Here is a 19,173-nt window from a genome sequence, read left to right as displayed (position 1 = left end):
GGCTCACTTTCTTCATGTAGGATATAGCAAACCAGTGTACAGATTGTTTCATTTTAATGTAGGTTTCTCTGGAAATAAGTGTATGATCTGTTTAGAAGTCTGTCATAGTGGTTTTATGTTAGCATAGGTATGTAAAAAAGGGGGGACTTGTATATGGAACTTTGTATGCACTTGTGAGTATTAAGTTTTGTAATTTTTATAGTTTTGTTTTTATTTTATTTGATACTATGTTGATTCATGCCAGACAGATGTATTCTGTAACTGGAAATATGTATTGTTTGTGTATCTTCACTATGTGTTTGGGAGATATGTCTGTATTATTTCCAGACAGACTTCTATTATGCTTGAATCATCACTATATTTTATTTGTGATTTCATATATCTGCTTTTGCCAAGTTAATTTTTCAATCGTAGGTAAGTCCTAGAAATTTTCCTTATAGATCATATTGGAAAATGATAATTATCTATATCTTGTCTGACATGGAATTCAGTACATTTTAAACTTAAGTCATCAGAAGTTATACATAAGTCTAGCATTTTACAGCTATTTGTTGATGGATCAGCATTTGATTATTGATTAAAACAGAATTTGTATTATTTAGGAAGTTAAATTGCCTGGAGCCATTTACTGTTGTATGCCTGCATTCAAAATTTGTATGTGTACAATTTAAAGCTCTTATTATTAAATGGTTTCTGTTACGGGTGATTTCATTACCCCCATCAGGACCATGTTCAACATTTGTCAAATTCACTAGTTTACATTTTGCTTTATTTGATATGCTAAAGTCTTGCATGTTTCAAATAGTCCTGTATAATCCAGTGTATGTTCATTTTTTAACATATATGTATTGACAATTAACCCTTTAAAACAGAGTGTACACATGGCATATTAGTTAAGTCTTAACAGTAGGCAGCTGGTTGGTATACTTATAGTGTATATATATAAGTGAGAGGTACTTTGGCTCACTTTCTTCATGTAGGATATAGCAAACCAGTGTACAGATTGTTTCATTTTAATGTAGGTTTCTCTGGAAATAAGTGTATGATCTGTTTAGAAGTCTGTCATAGTGGTTTTATGTTAGCATAGGTATGTAAAAAAGGGGGGACTTGTATATGGAACTTTGTATGCACTTGTGAGTATTAAGTTTTGTAATTTTTATAGTTTTGTTTTTATTTTATTTGATACTATGTTGATTCATGCCAGACAGATGTATTCTGTAACTGGAAATATGTATTGTTTGTGTATCTTCACTATGTGTTTGGGAGATATGTCTGTATTATTTCCAGACAGACTTCTATTATGCTTGAATCATCACTATATTTTATTTGTGATTTCATATATCTGCTTTTGCCAAGTTAATTTTTCAATCGTAGGTAAGTCCTAGAAATTTTCCTTATAGATCATATTGGAAAATGATAATTATCTATATCTTGTCTGACATGGAATTCAGTACATTTTAAACTTAAGTCATCAGAAGTTATACATAAGTCTAGCATTTTACAGCTATTTGTTGATGGATCAGCATTTGATTATTGATTAAAACAGAATTTGTATTATTTAGGAAGTTAAATTGCCTGGAGCCATTTACTGTTGTATGCCTGCATTCAAAATTTGTATGTGTACAATTTAAAGCTCTTATTATTAAATGGTTTCTGTTACGTTTAACAATATCTTCTATTAGGTTTGTATCTGTTGTTCTAGTGGAAGACGTAGATTCTGACAACTCTAACTTGTACCTGGTAACTTTTTCCAATTTCAGAAGAGTTCCTGTTCATGAGTTATGTATATCATGGGCATGAAATAGTGGTGGATATTTTGTACAAAATGTTTTGGAAATGCCCATATTGATATGCTATGACAATGTATATCTTAAACTGTTTTTACCAGATTAGATCTATTAACAAGGCAGAGAAATTAATATTCTGATACTTTATCACACTATCTGGTAGTTAAAACTACATGATTTATTATTTAGTAGTCATGGACTGCATCATGGAACTTAGTTAAAATTTTTGCTTTGCCTTTACAGGCAGTTAGCCTATTCCTGTCATTTTGTATTTCCTTTGAAGTTTTTTTTATTGTTGGAATCATTTTTATTTCAGTTACTGTGCAAACTTCCACAGAGACGTCTGCAGAGCTTACATGCCTTGAAGTCTCAACCATTCTTCCGTAATATGAACTTTGATGAAGTTTTTGGGAAAAAGGTACATTATTTAAGAGTATTAAATGTGTTAATTTTTAGCCAAAGCACTTGTGTAAGATATTAAAGTGACAGACTGTAGTTACTTTAACTACATTTGTGTATGAAATTTGTCTTTTGCATTCATCATTATATATCTTAGTAAATGAATCGAAATATGCATTATTAAAATAATATTCAAATTTATTGTAATACAGAAATACACAGAGACTTATTTTCACCAAAAAGTAAATTCCTCTCTTCTCTCTTTTGTAAGTACCCATTTCATACCAATGATCTGAAAATATTATCACATATTCTAGTAGGGCTATCAATCATCTAGAAATATAAGTTCTTATATCATAGCCAGTTTTAAAAAAAGAAAAATATCAAACATAATCCAGTTATATTTCAGTACGGGGGAAAAAGGGATATTTTATGTAAATATTCAATAAATGGAAGGTACAATACTAGCCTTGTGTGTGCATTTAATTTTCTAGTTTTCCCAGTTTGGTGCTATCCTCTATGTACAAACTTTTGTGCTCACTACTAACCTTGAGACTCCCACCTGACATCATATGTTTCCACAACATATTACTAGGTTGTTGCATGTAAGTGAACATGTGACAACTCTCCACCAACAGGACTGTGATACTGCCTCGTACCACAGTTGACTTTCTCTCTACTGATTGTTAAATTATCACTTTAACATTTAGCACTTGCATGTGCAGTCACTTGTTTTCTTAACTTGTCAAATTCGTAAGCATTTTTGGTTGATGTATTTTCAAAACCCACAGTTGTTAATTTTGACTTTTGATTTGTACATGTTTACTTTGAAGCTCTTTACCTTTACATTATGAATTCATAAGTGATGGTAACTTATACTATGTCTGGCATTCAACATCAAGATTGTTCATGCTGGTTTACCAACTACAATGGCATCAAGTTCTTTGTCTGTCAAGATGTCATTGTTATTGTACAACATAAGATGGAGTTTTACATATTACCTGGACCTTCAATTGACATATCTTCTCTTGTGAGTACTGTCTATGATGATAAAGGTTTTTACAGTCTGTACCTACCACCTGCCTTTGCCAACTCCTTTTTCTGTATGGTGTTAGTTCTACAACCACGTCTTTTCTCGACATGGCTTCCCACGTATGTTACCTTCTCTCTCTCTCTCCTGTTTCATATGATTTTTTTGCTTTTTCTTCTTTATTCAGTCCCTCCTTCAGCATATTAAGTTTGTCTTCTTCATCAGATACTCAAGTCCCTGTTAAAATCTTTCTGTCTCACCTTTAGTTTGGTGTCAGCATTGCCTCATCCTCCTTATCTAATATACACTTACTCTTTAGCTTATAACTGGGCTGCAGCTCCTTTCTTGAATTCCCAAACTCTGAAGTCTCTTCTTCAGACTTGGGGTTCAGATATTTCATCTTTCTTTTGTCCAATTTTCATGTCTTTATCTTACCTACATTATTATTTAGTGCTTCCTTTGCTCCATTCATCTTCTTTTGGCAGTGATCCACTATTCCCCTGAGGGGTTTTCAGTAGCCATCAGTTCCTTAAGGCTATTTACTAAATTGTTGCATTCTTCACCCTCAGCCTTGTACATTCTTACATAGTTACTCTGTTGCTGGAATTTGTTAGGGAGCAATGCCCTCCTTGCTCAAGTATGTTTACCTTCCTATTATATCTGAGACCTTTTCCTGGTAAAGTGTTTATGGTGGGGTACCTAATTATCTGAACTTATTGGTTGAAGCTATACACCAGCATTTTTCTCCTGTCCTCCTTAGTTTATCTTCTCTCCCAAGGTCTGTCTAATACCATTATTATCTCCCATCTTCTCTGTCCTTCCATCCCATTCCTCTACTCTCATCTGTACATTGCTTTCAATGCTGACTATTGTCAGTGACTATCTTCTAGGCTTGGGAACAGTGGGACCCATTTGGTCTGATTTGCAAATCTCTAGCTTCATTTTGCTAGTTATATTAAAGGGTCTTACTCTTTGTTTTTCTTCTCCTACTCCATTATCTTTTGTTCCATTCTCTCCTACAAGGAATCCTATCTCTTGCCAACATCTCTCCAAGGCAGTGTCAGACCTTTTGACCAAGGATGGTCACTAAATTATTTCCTTTCCCCATCTCTCTCAATTTTTCATGTTAAGTTTTCACCAGGGCTTGCCTATTTCAACTGTTGCAGGGTACCAGGCAGCTCTTTCTGCTGCTTTTCAGTTTTTTTCATTTCTTTCAGGTTTGTTCCTATCCAATTCCTACTGTGCTTTTTCATTTCTTTTATCTCCATCACACTGTATGCTCTTATTGCTTCCCAAGTGGAACATTAATATTATTCTACATGCCCTTACCCTTCTTTCTGAATCTTTATATTTATGTTCCCTGCACTGTCTCTCCCTTAAAACTTACTTCCTCCTTCTTTATGCCTATGGTCTTCAACATTCTGAGGTTTACGTCATTGATACTTCTCGCATTCTGTTCCACCACTCGTATGTCCTTCTCCATCCACATAATGCTTTCTGTCCTCTAATGTCTGCTGAAGTTCACAGGTGATATTGTACATTTAAACCTACATCTCTTCCTTCCATTTCTCATCTTCATTTCTACATGGATCCTGATGACCTCCTCTGACCTGTTTGTGTTGTCTGTTGTTATTTGGTGCTCACTTCTATTTTTCATGGTTCTGGATCTCATTCTTCATTTTTTGAGTCCTTCATTTACTCATGATCTTTCTCCTGTTGCCATCACTATATGTGTTCAACAGCTCATATGTTTACCTAATTCATTATTGGATGGGAATATTTGCCATCGTTTCCCATCATATTCATCACCTTACTAATTTTTTGGTTACATACTTCCATTGTCTGTTAGTGGATATTGTCTAGGCTGGTATTTGGATGACCATTCATACATTTATAGCACACTATCTACATCACTTGACCATTTCTTCTTCATCAGGCTATAGACTACTTTCAGCCACCACTCATCACACCTCATGTCATCTTTGACTGGGTAATTTTTTTTCTTTTTTAACAGTTTTACTGAGCCCTCTCATACCTCACAGGATCTCTCTCAGTGGAAGTGTTTTCTACCAGTGTATATATAATGTGCACAGAGCTTTTTATGCCTGATATAGTACTCACTCGTGAGATGGAGTGTTCTACAAAAACTGCTCAAGAATGCCTAATCCAGAAAGTAACCTACTCATCAACTATCATGAGTAAAACAATCAGAGGATTCCTGCTTATCCTCCATGCCTAGTTTAATATCTAGTGTTGGTCTACTTTCTAAAAGTTAGGGTTTTCATGGATACTTGGTGATGCACTTCTTCAGACTCCCCATCATACTTTAATCCCTCATTTTCTTTCTTCTAGTGAAGAAAATAGTCCTTGCAGTTTACCAGGTCCTAACCACTGATGTGATGGATCAAGAAAGGTGTCTCCTGAGTGTGAATGAATCCACTCAGTAGAGAGTAAAGTGCTGGTGTTCTGTCTACGTAATGCAGTTCACCTCTATGGCTGGCTTTCCCACATCTTACATCGATGCAGAAGTCGGGTTCTTGGGAGTGATTGATATTGGATTGGAGCATGACTAGCCTTCATAAGTTCTTATTCAGTTGCAAGACACATGTTAATTCCCTGTGCCGTCTCACAGGGTTTGAGATGAAGATGACAGGAACCCTCCTTCTACCATGGACGAGAAGACAAAGTTCCAGTGCTGCCTGGTTTTGTAGTGGAATGATGGTCTTGATGCACCTCAGCCACATTACGCATATGGCATTTCTGAAAACCTGATGCAGGTTCTAGGTTATGCGTGTTTCTTCTGCTCATCCTTGTGACTCTTTTCTTCAAAGTGAAGTGTGTTTCCTGATACAGACAAGGTGTTGTCTCCCACTCTGTACTGTTCCAAGGTATAGAATTTCTCACTCTGTTGGTTCTCTTCAGATGCTTCCCAAAAAGGGGATCACCTGGATAAAAGTTTGCACCAGCCTGTCCACCACTTCAACGTGGGATTCTAGCTAGATGTGAGTTTAAATCAAGGGTGGTTGCATATTTATTTGCATGCAAGAATGCAGCAATATCATGTGGTAATATGAAATTAGGTGGGATTCTCAAAGCTATTAACTGGCAAAAAGAAATTTGCATATAAAAGGCAGTACTGAATCAGGTGAGTATCTGTTGGAAATAATTTTCAATGTTGGAAAATGTTAACTTCAGCATGTTCTAAGGTAAGTGACTGTTCCTGTTTTTGCATTTAAATATTTATCACTGAGAAGTTTAAAACCATCTAATATCTGACCCTTTATAACCTAATGAATAACTGGAACATATATTAGATCAATAGGCAGAATTTATGGTCACAAAGTCATTCATTCTGGAATGCCTTAGGTAAGATTTATGAGGTTGGATATTTTGAAAACTTTAACGTTTCCATGTGTACTTGTGCAAAATACAAACAAGGACTCAATAGGATTAATCAAAAGGTATGAAAAACTTTTTCACTAAAAGAAAGTTACCCATGTTGGTCAGTGTGTACTTTTCAGTTGTGGAGTGTACATCTGGATATCAAATTCTAAAATTTGATAAAGTTTATAAATTCATTTTTATTAAAACAAGTATATACTCAGAATTGTGTGATAATATGTATGTTACCATTATAAAACAGGTATTTAAAGTAATTCACAAAGAAAAACAAAGATGTATTTCAACTTCAGTTCCTATGCATATCTGAGGTATCTGCTCATAAACCATGTATTTATTAATGCTTTTTAGAATTTTTTTGCTAATTGCAAAGTATAAGGTTGTATTTTCTAAGAAAGTACCATTCCTTGAACATATATAATAAATCACGCACTGTTTGTAGTGTGATTTTTCGTTCTTAGTCATTGGATTTATACTGCAGCCATTTATTGCCACTCTTTTATGGTGCTGTAGCATTTGGTATAGGTGATTATTAATGAATCTGAACTTTAAAAACAGCTAGAGTCAGCAGCTACATATAGTTAGAAGAAGGTACTGTCTGTATATGTGCATCTCAATATAAAATAAAGTGTTTAGCAATATGTTCTTTTCCTATGTAGTGGCTATCTAGAACTTTAGTAGACAAAGGATTCCTATGTGAAGTTTAAGATACATGAGTCACAGATATGGAAAATTTTTATATAGTTTTGTTTTCATTTGTGGAAATGTTTTTCTGTGAAATTTTATATTTTTTCAAAGCTGTAGGAATTTTCTTCTATAACAAATAATCGGTTAAGTTAGGTTCAATGAGGGTGATAGACAACAACAAAATATACCAATGCTCAGATCCTTGTATATTAAATATTATTGCTTATTGTATTCCAGCAACATATGAAATAAAAGTAACTTATTATTTGCTAAAAAATAAATAATATTTATTAGATATAGATTAATCTTAGCCAAGGATATTCTTGCATAAATCATGATACCTACCCTTACAGAGGTATTATTAACCATATTACAACAGGTCAAATGCCATGTCATTGTGCTTGTTGACTTGCATTTAGAATTTTATTGAGCTGTTATTTTATGAATTTATGTCAAAAAGTTTGGTTTCAGATTCTAGATTATAATTCAAATTTTTGTATTGTATATTAGTTAATTTCTTAATTTAAAAGTAAATATTAAAAGAACATACCTAAATGTCAATTTTTTTAGTATTGAAATATTGAAATACTAAGTCTATAATTGTAAATGAATTAGGAACTTAAATTACCAGTATTTAATAGTTAGAATATAAAATAAGATCCTCAGATCTTTTCTATGTGCTGTGATATGGCTTTATACACTGAATCAAACAGTGGTCCCACTTGCCTCTTTTTATTTTTGAAAACAGTCACTTACTTCAATACATGATGTGTGAATAACCAGTCAAAATCTCATAATGTCCTCATACTCACTTTCTCCTCCATTTTAAAGTGTTTGAAAGCTATTTCTTTCTTGTGAACCAAGATTTCAAGCATGTATGTTACATATTTAATCTGCTTGAAAATTGCCTTTTTTTAGACAAAATACAGATTATTTACTTAGTTTGATAAATTATAGTGGAATTTTATGGTATCGATATAATTATTTATGATTTTTGGTTATTTCAAATTTATGTACAAGTTGCAAAATAATTGTAAAATTTGAAAAACATAGCAATCTAGACAAGCAGCAAAAACTAAAAGATATAATTGACTGCTTATTTGTAAATAGTAATAATTATATATGTATCTAATGTATGATAATTGAAATATGACTTGTATATTACAAAATACTAGCCCACTAAAGCACAGTCAAAACAGGTCACTTTGTAAAGACTAAAGGTCGGTTTTATGTTCTTGAATATGGTAACATCTACATGTGTGCAACATCAGTGCAACTGCTGTAATGTTAGGCAGGCATGACTTAAAGTCATTATAATAAAAATAGTAAATGTATATAGTATTATGAAATTTAAGCTAATTAGATTAAACATTTGTATTTTCGTGTTATAATTTGTAGTCCAAAAAATAGCATAATTTATATTTATTTCCTAAATTTTTATGGTGGTTATGATGTTCATTGAATTTACAGATCTCAAATAGTTATGGTAGAGAAACCAACAAACAAAATACAAAGTCTTACTGAAAACAAACATTTGAAATGTATTTAGGAAGTTTAAGAGATTACACAAATAACATTTGAGATCATTTAGACGAAGAATAGTTTTTCAGTCTTAACATGAAAATCACTTCATGCTCAGACTAGTAATGAAACAGATTTAATATTTTCACAGGCAAATTTTTAATAAAAAATAATTAACGTAAATTTTTTTGTGTATACAAAAGACTTGATATATTTCGTAAAAGTGTACAAAATTTTATTATGGTACTCATACTGCATCAAAATTTATAGTATAAATTCTTAACTTGTGTATATTATACCAAGCCTGTCATAAGAGGGTTAATAAATAAAAATTACTTAATGCACTACTACCATCAGTAAGAAAAAGTAGGCTTAAATGTCATTGGCACCCAGCAGAAAAAAAATTCAAGCAAAGGGTTAAACAGTAATGCCATTTTAAAAGGTGAGGTTGTAGGTCACCAGTAAATCAATGTCAATTTTTTCCACATCTTTTATGATTCATTGCTGGAAGTAATAACTGGTGAAATGAGGTATCAAAATAAGTATGTTAATAAATACTGAATAAGATAAAACTATCTTTTATTCATAAGTTTTTATTCTTAGGTTGCATATTTGCACCAAGCAAAATATGCTTTACCTATGGGGTTTTGAGTCCATTTTACTTTACCATATAATAACTTGAATTAATTTAGATGTGTGAATAATGCTGTCACATTTTCTCTAATGAATTATTTGATATTTTACAGAAGACCAATTGCTTAATGGTTGTGTGTATATATACGTTAAAGATTTCTTTTTCACCAGAGGTGAAACTGAAAAGAGGATCTGTGGTGTAGACGCCTAATGTATTCTTTGATTGGCTGTAAAGACATGAGCACTGTAGACATTACATACACTTCACCATTATAATGGGCCTAATGGTTTGGTTTTCTGATCCAAGCTGTGCTGGTAAGCCTTGATTAGGCAAAACTACATATACATCAATCAAAGTGAGCATTGGGCCTCTACATCACAGATTATCTTTTCAATTTTACTTTTGATGGGGATGAAAAGAAATTTTGAACACATATACATAGAAAATGGGCTTTATTATACCAAATAACATGTTTCAACTTTTTTTTATTATGATAATTTAGAATTAATTTTCACACTTCACACAGGTCTCTCTAAAAGAACTTTTTGAAAAAAATATAAAAGACCAGAAGATCATTTCAGCTTCGTAAGTGTTTCCATGTTGATTGTTCTTTAATTATTTATAAAAGACACCATTTCCTCTATTGGCATGAAATTTTCATTGCTTACCATCATTGCAGTTTGCAGTACAATGTAGTTTTCTGTTTTTCTCTGTAAAATCATCATTAAATATGTTATCATAACTTTTGCATGATTGTCACAATAATTTTACCATAGCATGTTCTCTCTCTCCTTTTTTTTCTCTTTCTCTTATCTTTTAAATATAGATTTTTCATGATTTATTTACAAACAAGGATATTTCTATAGAGCATTTCTTGTAATTCAAGGGAATATTCTAACTCTCATTGGTTCATTAAGGATAATGTGTAGCTTATGTTAATTGATTGACAAAGACTATGTAATGTGCTGCATCTGTGTAATTTCAGGGCTATTTATTAGGTTCAAATTCTTGACAGTTTTTACCTATCACTGTTACAATGAAATGTGTATTCAGTAAGACAATACATGTATATTCAGTTGTATAAAGACCACTGAAATAACACTAAATAATGAAATAAATCATAAAAAATTATAGTAATAATGACAGTGATGAAAAATCTTGCCATAAAGCACAAGTCAAATCTACTGAATGTTACAATTTAAATCTGTAAGCTAAAAGCTAAGGTGTAGTATGAATCTTGCTATTGGTGTAAGGCATTGTATGTCATACATTGATTAACAACATAGAATTATTTAAAGACAATGAATGAATTAATTTTATCTGTTTTTTTTTGTATCTTGCTGTGCAATTAAAACATTTTTTAAAGTAAATTATATATTGTTGATAAAGAGAATTCAAAATTTGGGTTTTGTTTTAGGTGTGTCTTAATTTATTTTGTGATTTTTTTATTAGCTTGTTTTTTAAGATTAGGGTTAGCTGTTTGAAATTTTTTATTATTACTTTATTTAATACAAATATTAATACTTTTTATTGGAAATTTCTAAAAATGAAAAATCGAAAGATCATATTTTTTAGTGGAAAAATGTTATGTACCTTCATAAAAACACAATTTCCTGCTGGAAGTGGATATGAAGGAGTAAATAATTATAAACATTTTGTGTTGATAAAATACTGTTTTTGAAGAAGTTACAAACTTTGTAACATATTTATTTGTTGGATTTGAAGATAAAAAAATATTTTCTTAATTGACTAGATGTTTGCTTACTTTTAATGTTATAAGTTTTTTTATAAATTTTTACATGATTATAATGACACAGGATATTTTTTCTGTCTCTGCTTGACAGTTATTTGTTTTTTTTTTGCTTTTCATATGTAGTAGTGCTCATTCAAATGACAGTGAACTTGCAGTGCTGGAAGAAATGGTAAGTTCTGTTGTGACTCTTGTTTTTTATGCTTTAAGTTGTTTTTTCATCTTTTTTAACTGAAATTCTTTGTGCTTGTTAAAGTTATGTTTTTCATAAATCAAAATAATTCTTTCTGTATTTAAATGGTAGAAAAAATGTAAAGGTAATTTTTGTGCATGGTAGATAAAACAAAGTGAAATGGGTAATTTGATAATTCTGGTAGAATACCTCACTTCTTCTCACATACTAGTTTTTCCTGATTATGCGCATTGTTTCCACTCACCTTTATCTCTGAGACTTCCACCTAAACTCATGTATTAATGTATTATTCCTACACTGTAGCATGTAAATAACATGCATATGACAACACATCCTTCTAGTGCAGCTGACTCCCTTTATATTGATTCTTCAGTCATCTCTACTCAATTTGATACTAGTGTGTAATGACTTTTTTTTTTGCTTACGAACCTTTCATATATAGGTTTGTTTTTTAGTGGAAGTATGTACAAAGACATTAGGTGTGAAAATAATTATTGTTGGATTTTTGTATTTCAACATTTATTGCTCCTGCAGATCTTGTGGTTACAAAGGGATCCATGGATAGGCATCCAGTTTCCCTGTCAACTTCCTTTCTTTGTTTTATTTTCATATATCTCATTGCTTTTCATATTCTGGGTCCCATGCATTTCACCACAAATTGTCTCTGAGTCCAAACAAGGTAATACCTTTAGAGTGGCATCTGAATCATCTGGTGCTCTTGTAGCTGTGCTCTCATCAAGACATTCCTCATCTAGTCAGAACTTGTCTAATTTCTCTGTGGCTACACTACTTTGTATCTTTTCCTTTGTTCTGGACACTCCATATTGAGTTCTCCAAATACCTCTGTACTGGCTGGCTTTACTCTGGTTTCCTCAGCTGAACCTTACCCAATCCTTTCTTCTTTCTGTATCATGATCTCTACATCTTCACCCATGTTTATTCCTGTAACATCCAGCAGTGTTAGCACTCCATCTTCATGAATGGTTTTTGTCTGATCCCTTGCATGATGCTTCAGAATCTCTTTGTATGTTGTAGACTTCTTTCTTTCTCATTCTATTTGTTCTTCCTTTTTCTTTTTCTGTCAACAAAAATGGCAAATATTATATAGTTGTCTTTTGAAGTATTTGTGGAAACCAGATACCAAGTATATAAAATATTTAGATTTTTATTTTCTACATAATATATAATATTGGGAAAAGAGCTCCTCTACATAGAGTTTTCTCTACCCATACCAGCCATTTTTACATATATATTTTCTCTACGAGTGGGTTTTCTCGTTATCACGGATTATCTCAAGACATTCTTAAAACTTTTGATACTGATGTACTGTTCATCAATGTGTAAATAAAGGAACTATTTGATTTGTATTCAGATGTCCCTGAATGAGCTCTCTATTCTACACGTAAATTTCCTCAAACTAGTGGCTTGTGTGCTCCACTGATGAAAACATTACTTGAAAGCCAAGTAAATTCCTTTGTTACAAGCCTGATGTTGAACCCAACGGCTAGTCTAACAGACTACCCACACACTTATTATGCTATGAATCATGATTTCTTTCCTTCCTTGCCTTCATCCCCTATCTTTCTGAATTTTTAACTTGATTATTTAGCCAAGGCTTATCACTTTCAACCATTTTCAGCTATGGGGCAGCACTATCAAATACTTTCTGATTTTCCTCTTGTAATGGTGTCTTCTCCTCCCTGTCCTTTCTTTTGTTCTTTTGCCTTCTTTCTCCTTCATATCTTGATGCCCTTCCTGAAATGTTCTATGTGCCATTACCCTTCCTCATTTTGAACCTTTGACCTCTTGTTTATTGTACCTTGATACTTTTCTATTATTCTTATATTCTTCTTTATTCTGATCATGCTATTTTCCCAAAAACGCTTGTGACTCATAAAGGGGACAGTGCATTCACTCAATTTTTCACTTTTATTTGCATTTGGATCCTGATCATCTTTTCTATCACATCTGTACAAGCTGCTTTTACTTAGCCCAAATTGCACGTTTTTGAAGTTCCAGTTCCTATTTTTTTATTCCTTAGAACTTTTGTTCTGCCTGAGATTTTTTCCCATTGCTTTAACTAGTTGGCTCTGGTAGCTTATCTGTCTAGTCTGTACTTCTTTGGATGTGGATTCTCCTTGATTTTTTCATTTTTCCTCTCGCTAAATTTGGTATCTTTATTCCTTCCTGGCTGCTCACATCTATCATTCATTGCAGGAAATTATGCATACTGGATTTGTGGAGTAGTACCCTGCATACTTTTCTTGCACATTACCTTCACCCCCTGGCCATCACTTCTTCATGAAATATTTACTTCCTTTCATTGCCATTCTTCGTACCTTTGGTCTCGGACTGGGTAATTTCTTTTTTCTTTCTTTCTTTCTTACCTTTACAGGGGTCCTTTTTTCTATGTCTTAGTATTCTGCTGAGCAGCATATAGTGTCTGCCAGGGTATACTTCTATTTATCACATTGGTCCCCACATGACCCACCAGTGAGTCTTGCTCTGTTTTCTTTTAAAAAGGCCATTTATTGGCTGGGACACAACAGTTACATACATAGATGAGAGTGGGACATCAGGACAACATTTCTTTTCTTTCTTTTCTTAAGGTTTTTTATGTTTTTATTAATCTGATAGTTATATCTAGTATATAAAAATAGACTAAGCAAATAACTTTATTCAGACATAAATGAATACAACAGTAAAAAAATGAATTTTGCAACAAGATTGTTAATTTGACATAGGGAATGTAAAAAAAGCATTGAAAAGGATTTTTTAAGCAAGATGTTATGTAAATTTTGCAGTGCATTCACCTGGAATATTAGCTTTTGTAAAACTTTTTTCAAGAATCTCAAGTAACCTAATTTTAACTAAGCAATCTTTCCCAATTGTTTGATTATCTGCAGAATGAACAAAACATAGGAGTGCTTGAAAACTTAATTTTTAAAATTTATTTGTAGTAAGAATTCCTATAGAAGAGATCTTTCTGCCAGTAGTGGGTGATCTTTGGATATCTCATAAACCCCATGTACATAATAATTCCAAGAAACTTCTTTATTTCATCACAGTCAGTGTCTTTTCACATGCTTACCTTTGTGTTAGCAGTTTGTTGATAATTGAGATTTGTTTGTTGAACTATAAAATCATAAATCTCTTCATTGACCATAAGCTCAAATGAGTTGAAAGGAGTTACTATAGCATTTGTAGATGATCTGGAACATGGAGCAATAAATGAAAAAGTTTTTGGATGGAACTGTTCACTGGCCACCATCCATAAGCTGGAATGTGCTGCTGAGCATTACCATTAGTTTCAGTTTCAGACTTTGTATTTTCAAAATCTTCAAATGTGAGGGCTTTTCATCTTCTGAGTAAGAGGTTTTGCTACTAGAAGATTTATAATCTGGATCTTCATAATCTTTATTTTCAGTATCTGAATTTTCCTCAGTTTCCAAAGAATCTTATCTTGATTTTGTTTTTTTAGAAGCATAAAAAAAATCTGCAGGCACATCAGATTGGTTGGAACTCATATTTCAACATATCTTACAGAAAAAAACATTAAAAATAACTGAGAAAGAGAAAAAATAATCATTATATATAGATTCATATGCTAAAAATTTTATGCTTTTGATATTCTAGCATGGCCTGTAGGTTGGGCATGTGGGTCAGTAAGACTAATTGCTTTCTTAGGTCCCAAACAACCTACCTGTAGTTCGTGGATCAAAAATGACCTTTACCACATCTTTGACTCATACCTAACATGATATAAAGATTTTACACTCTTCTTAAAAAGATAATTGTAGAATGATTAGTGGGACCCTGAGAAGTGTCAGCAAAATAGGCTTGAGAGCCAATGTGCTAAGTCTACATCATACAGCCATTAGTGTCTGTAATGCTCACTGATGAGATGGGGTGTTCTACAAGACCTTTGTAAGTTTTCTCATGGTATAATCCAGACTGTACCTACTCATAGACCATCATGAGTAAAGCACTGTTGAGATAGCTGCCCATCTTTCTGATCCTAGTTGAATAAACTAGGATTGACTTGCTTACAAAATGAGATTTTGTGCTTATCCATTGCAGCATCTTAAGATTTTGCATTTCTTTGAGCTCTCCAATGTGTTTCTACCCCACTTTTTCAACTAGAGTACATAATTCCTTGCCACTCTTCAGTTTTTAGCTGCTGGGGTGGTGAACCATGAGGACTTCCTTCTGAGTGGGACAGTTCCACTCACTTGATAGTAGGGCATTGATGTTCAGTTGGTGAAGATGATGTGAAACCTCCTTCTACTGTGAAACAAATAACAAATTATTGATACTGCTTGGTTTTGGGACTAGAGATGACCTGCCAAGTTCACTTCTCTGGCTGGCTTTCCTTCATTTTACTGCTCCCTGAACGTTAGTTTCCAGGGTGCCTGGTATTAGATAGGTATAGAACCAGCCAACAAGTTCTCACTCACATAGTTGGTAGGAACCTTCCTCCTACTGTAGACTACACTAAAAATACCTAACATTGTTTGGTTTTGAACTGTGGTTAACCCACCATGTATTATTTCTCCCATTTTACCTATTTCTGGATATCAGGTTTCCAGGTGACCTGGTATGGGATATGTGCAAGGTTAGCACACATGAACACTACCTAGGACAGTGGAATAGAAGTTCCTTTTCCCTTGTGTTTCCTGGTATGGAGATGAAGATGGTTGTGATTATCCTCCTGCCACAGACCATATGAAACATACCCAATACCTCCTGGTTTTGGGCTGGAGTTGATGCTCCATATGACACATTCACATTCCATAATGTGATTCTGGACTGTGCTTATTTTCCACCTGACTTAGTGATACATATCTTCACTATAGGTGAAGAGTATACCCTTGTACAGAAAGGATGCAATCTCTCACAGGTGTGTCCCTGTCCTGTTTTTGGTATAAGGTGTCATGTTCCATGGGTTCTTTCAAAAGGGGACTCATTCAGGTAACTTTTTCACTGATCCCTCTACCATTTTAGTATATTATAGATTCTAGCTTATATGTGAAAAGAAGCAAAGTACTGTACTGGAAGTTGACATTTTCTGATAGATACTTACCTCCACTCAAACTTTACCACCTGTCTTCTCCATTTCTTGTGCATCCTTTCTTGTCTAATTTCAAAGTATTAATTGAACAAACAGTTTAGAGAGAGTCCACAGCAATATGAAAGTGTATCACACTTCTATTGGTATAAGGATATCACATGCTCCTTTGCATGCTATAGCACAGTGATGGCTAATGGAAACATGAGCTTAAGTGAGTCTTGAGGCTAGTGGAAAATGAAAAAGTTGCATATGTAGAGGGCAGCATAAAATTGAGAAAAGCTAATTTGTGAGAGAAGGTAATTATCTATCAGAATAACATTTTCATTGTTGGAAAAGGCTTATATTGTAGAAACTTTTATGCAAGTTTTAGAGGCACTCACATTGTAGATGAAACAAGTAGTTGCAGAACAAATTGTACATTATGATAGTTTGGTAACTGGAAACAGAATAATGAGATTTAATTAAATACAAAACAACATATACAATAATGAGGCAGCAGCTAGTTATAGTATTATAGTTCAACATATTTCTCCACACTTATGACCTTATTGACTAAATCTTCTATTTGCAGTCCTTAAAAAACAAACATACTGATCTTATAAGACAGACACTTTTGATCTGAACATATATGAGTGATAAAAATCTCTCCTTTTTAACTATAGATGATCACATTTCTAAAAGCATTTGATTCTGTACTTCTAGTTTTTTGGTCAAGTTTAAGATTTGAATCTTTGCTTTTCCTGCTGTGATATTTTGTATCTTACTTACATATGGTTTCTCCTGTTTATTTCATTTTTTTTTTTTTTCCTTATGTTCAAGTTTTGGTAGGATGTATTCAGAAATCTCTTATCCTGATAAATTTCTTCTTGAGATTATTCATCTGTTTATCATTTAGCCTCTTGATTCTATAAAGAGATATTAAACTTATTTTTTGTTGTAAAAAGAATATTTTTTGCAACATTCTTTACCTTCTGATTTTTGGATACCTCTGATTTCAAAGTGGATGTCTGGTCTCATTTTGCAGAAATAATTTCTTTGTTCTCATTATTTTGACCCTAATTTAATAAATTTTTGGTTTATTTCATGGGAAGTTTAAAACCTCTATTTGGTTTTCTTCTTTTTGAATTTCTGGTATTGGAAGATATTTTTAGCTCAATTCATGATGGAACAGTGGTAAAGTCTAGGGACTTACAATGCTGAAATTCAATGATTTATTTCCCACAGTGGGCACAGTAGTAGCCCAGCATTGCTTTGTTCTAAAACAAACAAACCTTTTAACTCTATCCATATGAGGGTGATGGATTCCACTGACCGTGTAACCATGAGGTAACCATCAGAGGTTTTAATATAGTACATTTATCTTCACAAAATTTGACAAGCTATCATTACAAGTATTCCATGATGATGAGAAACCCACTTGAAGTAAAAATGTATTCTTGAGACAGTTGGTATGGATATTTTAATACCCATTCCAATCATCTCAAGAATACATTACAATTCTTGTATATAAGAAATCTTGTTTTTTGAGTATCTTTACTGCATATATTTCTGTGAATATGTGGAGTCAGAGTGTTGACTACTTCAAGTTCAAAGTGATTTTCATGTTAAGATTAACCCTTTTGCTATGGACATTCTTTTCCATACATGTCACAAGGTTTTAATGAGTTACGTTCAAATTTAATTAAAGTACTTTATTATCATGGTATATATAAATAAACGTCTCATCTAAATGTAGGTAATAATGCATATTTTAATATTATACAAGTTTTAAGGAAATATTAAAAGATCCTGAATTTCCCCTAGTATGATAATTGTGACATTTGCTTTCTGGAAACCCCTCTTCTTTAATTTATTCACCACTCCTCCAAGAATTAAAAAAATTATGTAAGTTACTCTTTATAATTTTGTCATTGCCCAAGCAAAATTTAATTTTTATAGCATTTAATATTATTTGGTTACAAAGCTATAAAGAAGAAAATCAGACCCTATTTTTAAAAACACATCCTCTCAATTTAAGGTTTTAATCTGTTAAATTATATATTATGTTAATTTTTTTGTTTTTTCACAGAGAACTGCCTACTTACCTTCTATTTTAAACTGTTCCAATATAAATCAGAGTAAGAGCTAGCTGACATTTTAACAGCTCTTTTTTGCATAACAAGAAAACCAGATAAATTGTGATAGTTATTGAACAGTGTCTTCTTTTTGCAAGTTATTATTTTCTGCTCTTTGGTGTATTATTAAATTAGATAAAAAAAATAGTGCAATAGTACCATTAGTGAGTGCTCGTGAGCAACTTTTGAGTAACTCGTATCATGTAATTCAATAGGGTAATGTAAGCTACACGTCCACCAAGGGGTTTTCAACTTGTGAGGTTGTGGATATCAGATAGACAGGGTTTGAAGAGTATTAATATTTAAGTAGAAACAGATATAAATGGTTATGAGTTTAAAGCTGTTGAGGATAAACAAATGTAGTTTCATTTACAGTATGAAGTCATTCTAGAAAGAAAAAAGGGCAATTTAGATTTTGTGTATTTGTGTGTATGTGTATGTGTGTTTATGAGGCTGGTCAAACTTGCCAACCTTGCATAGACCTAGGGTAAAGATGGTAACATATAAAATGTAAGTGTTATTGAAAAACCAAAAAAACTGTTTAGTTGATTTTAGAAACTATATGATTGAACTGAGTTATTTTTCAGA

At 32.6% G+C, this 19,173-nt stretch overlaps 1 protein-coding gene across 10 annotated transcripts in view; it reads left to right on the top strand.

The window, feature by feature from the left end:
* Positions 1-19,173, top strand: part of LOC143255559 (ribosomal protein S6 kinase-related protein-like) — an 82,068-nt gene that overhangs the window by 44,502 nt on the left and 18,393 nt on the right. For 9 of the 10 annotated variants that reach the window (XR_013030717.1, XR_013030715.1, XR_013030718.1 and 6 more), the window contains exons 12-14: positions 2,104-2,205; positions 9,984-10,042; positions 11,334-11,379. Coding sequence is in view for 4 of the 10 variants with exons in the window: in XM_076511398.1 (XP_076367513.1) it covers positions 2,104-2,205; positions 9,984-10,042; positions 11,334-11,379 (207 nt within the window). In the remaining 6 variants the exon portion in view is untranslated. Of the gene's footprint in view, positions 1-2,103; positions 2,206-5,568; positions 6,219-9,983; positions 10,043-11,333; positions 11,380-19,173 lie in introns of all 10 variants that reach the window. The other variant, XR_013030719.1, reaches the window with a different exon arrangement.

Source organism: Tachypleus tridentatus, chromosome 7 (genome assembly GCF_004210375.1).
Source record: "Tachypleus tridentatus isolate NWPU-2018 chromosome 7, ASM421037v1, whole genome shotgun sequence".
In the NCBI taxonomy this organism is placed as follows: Eukaryota; Metazoa; Arthropoda; class Merostomata; order Xiphosura; family Limulidae; genus Tachypleus; species Tachypleus tridentatus.
The sequence above is the reverse complement of the archived record's forward strand: the minus strand, read 5'-3'. Positions and strand labels throughout refer to the sequence as shown.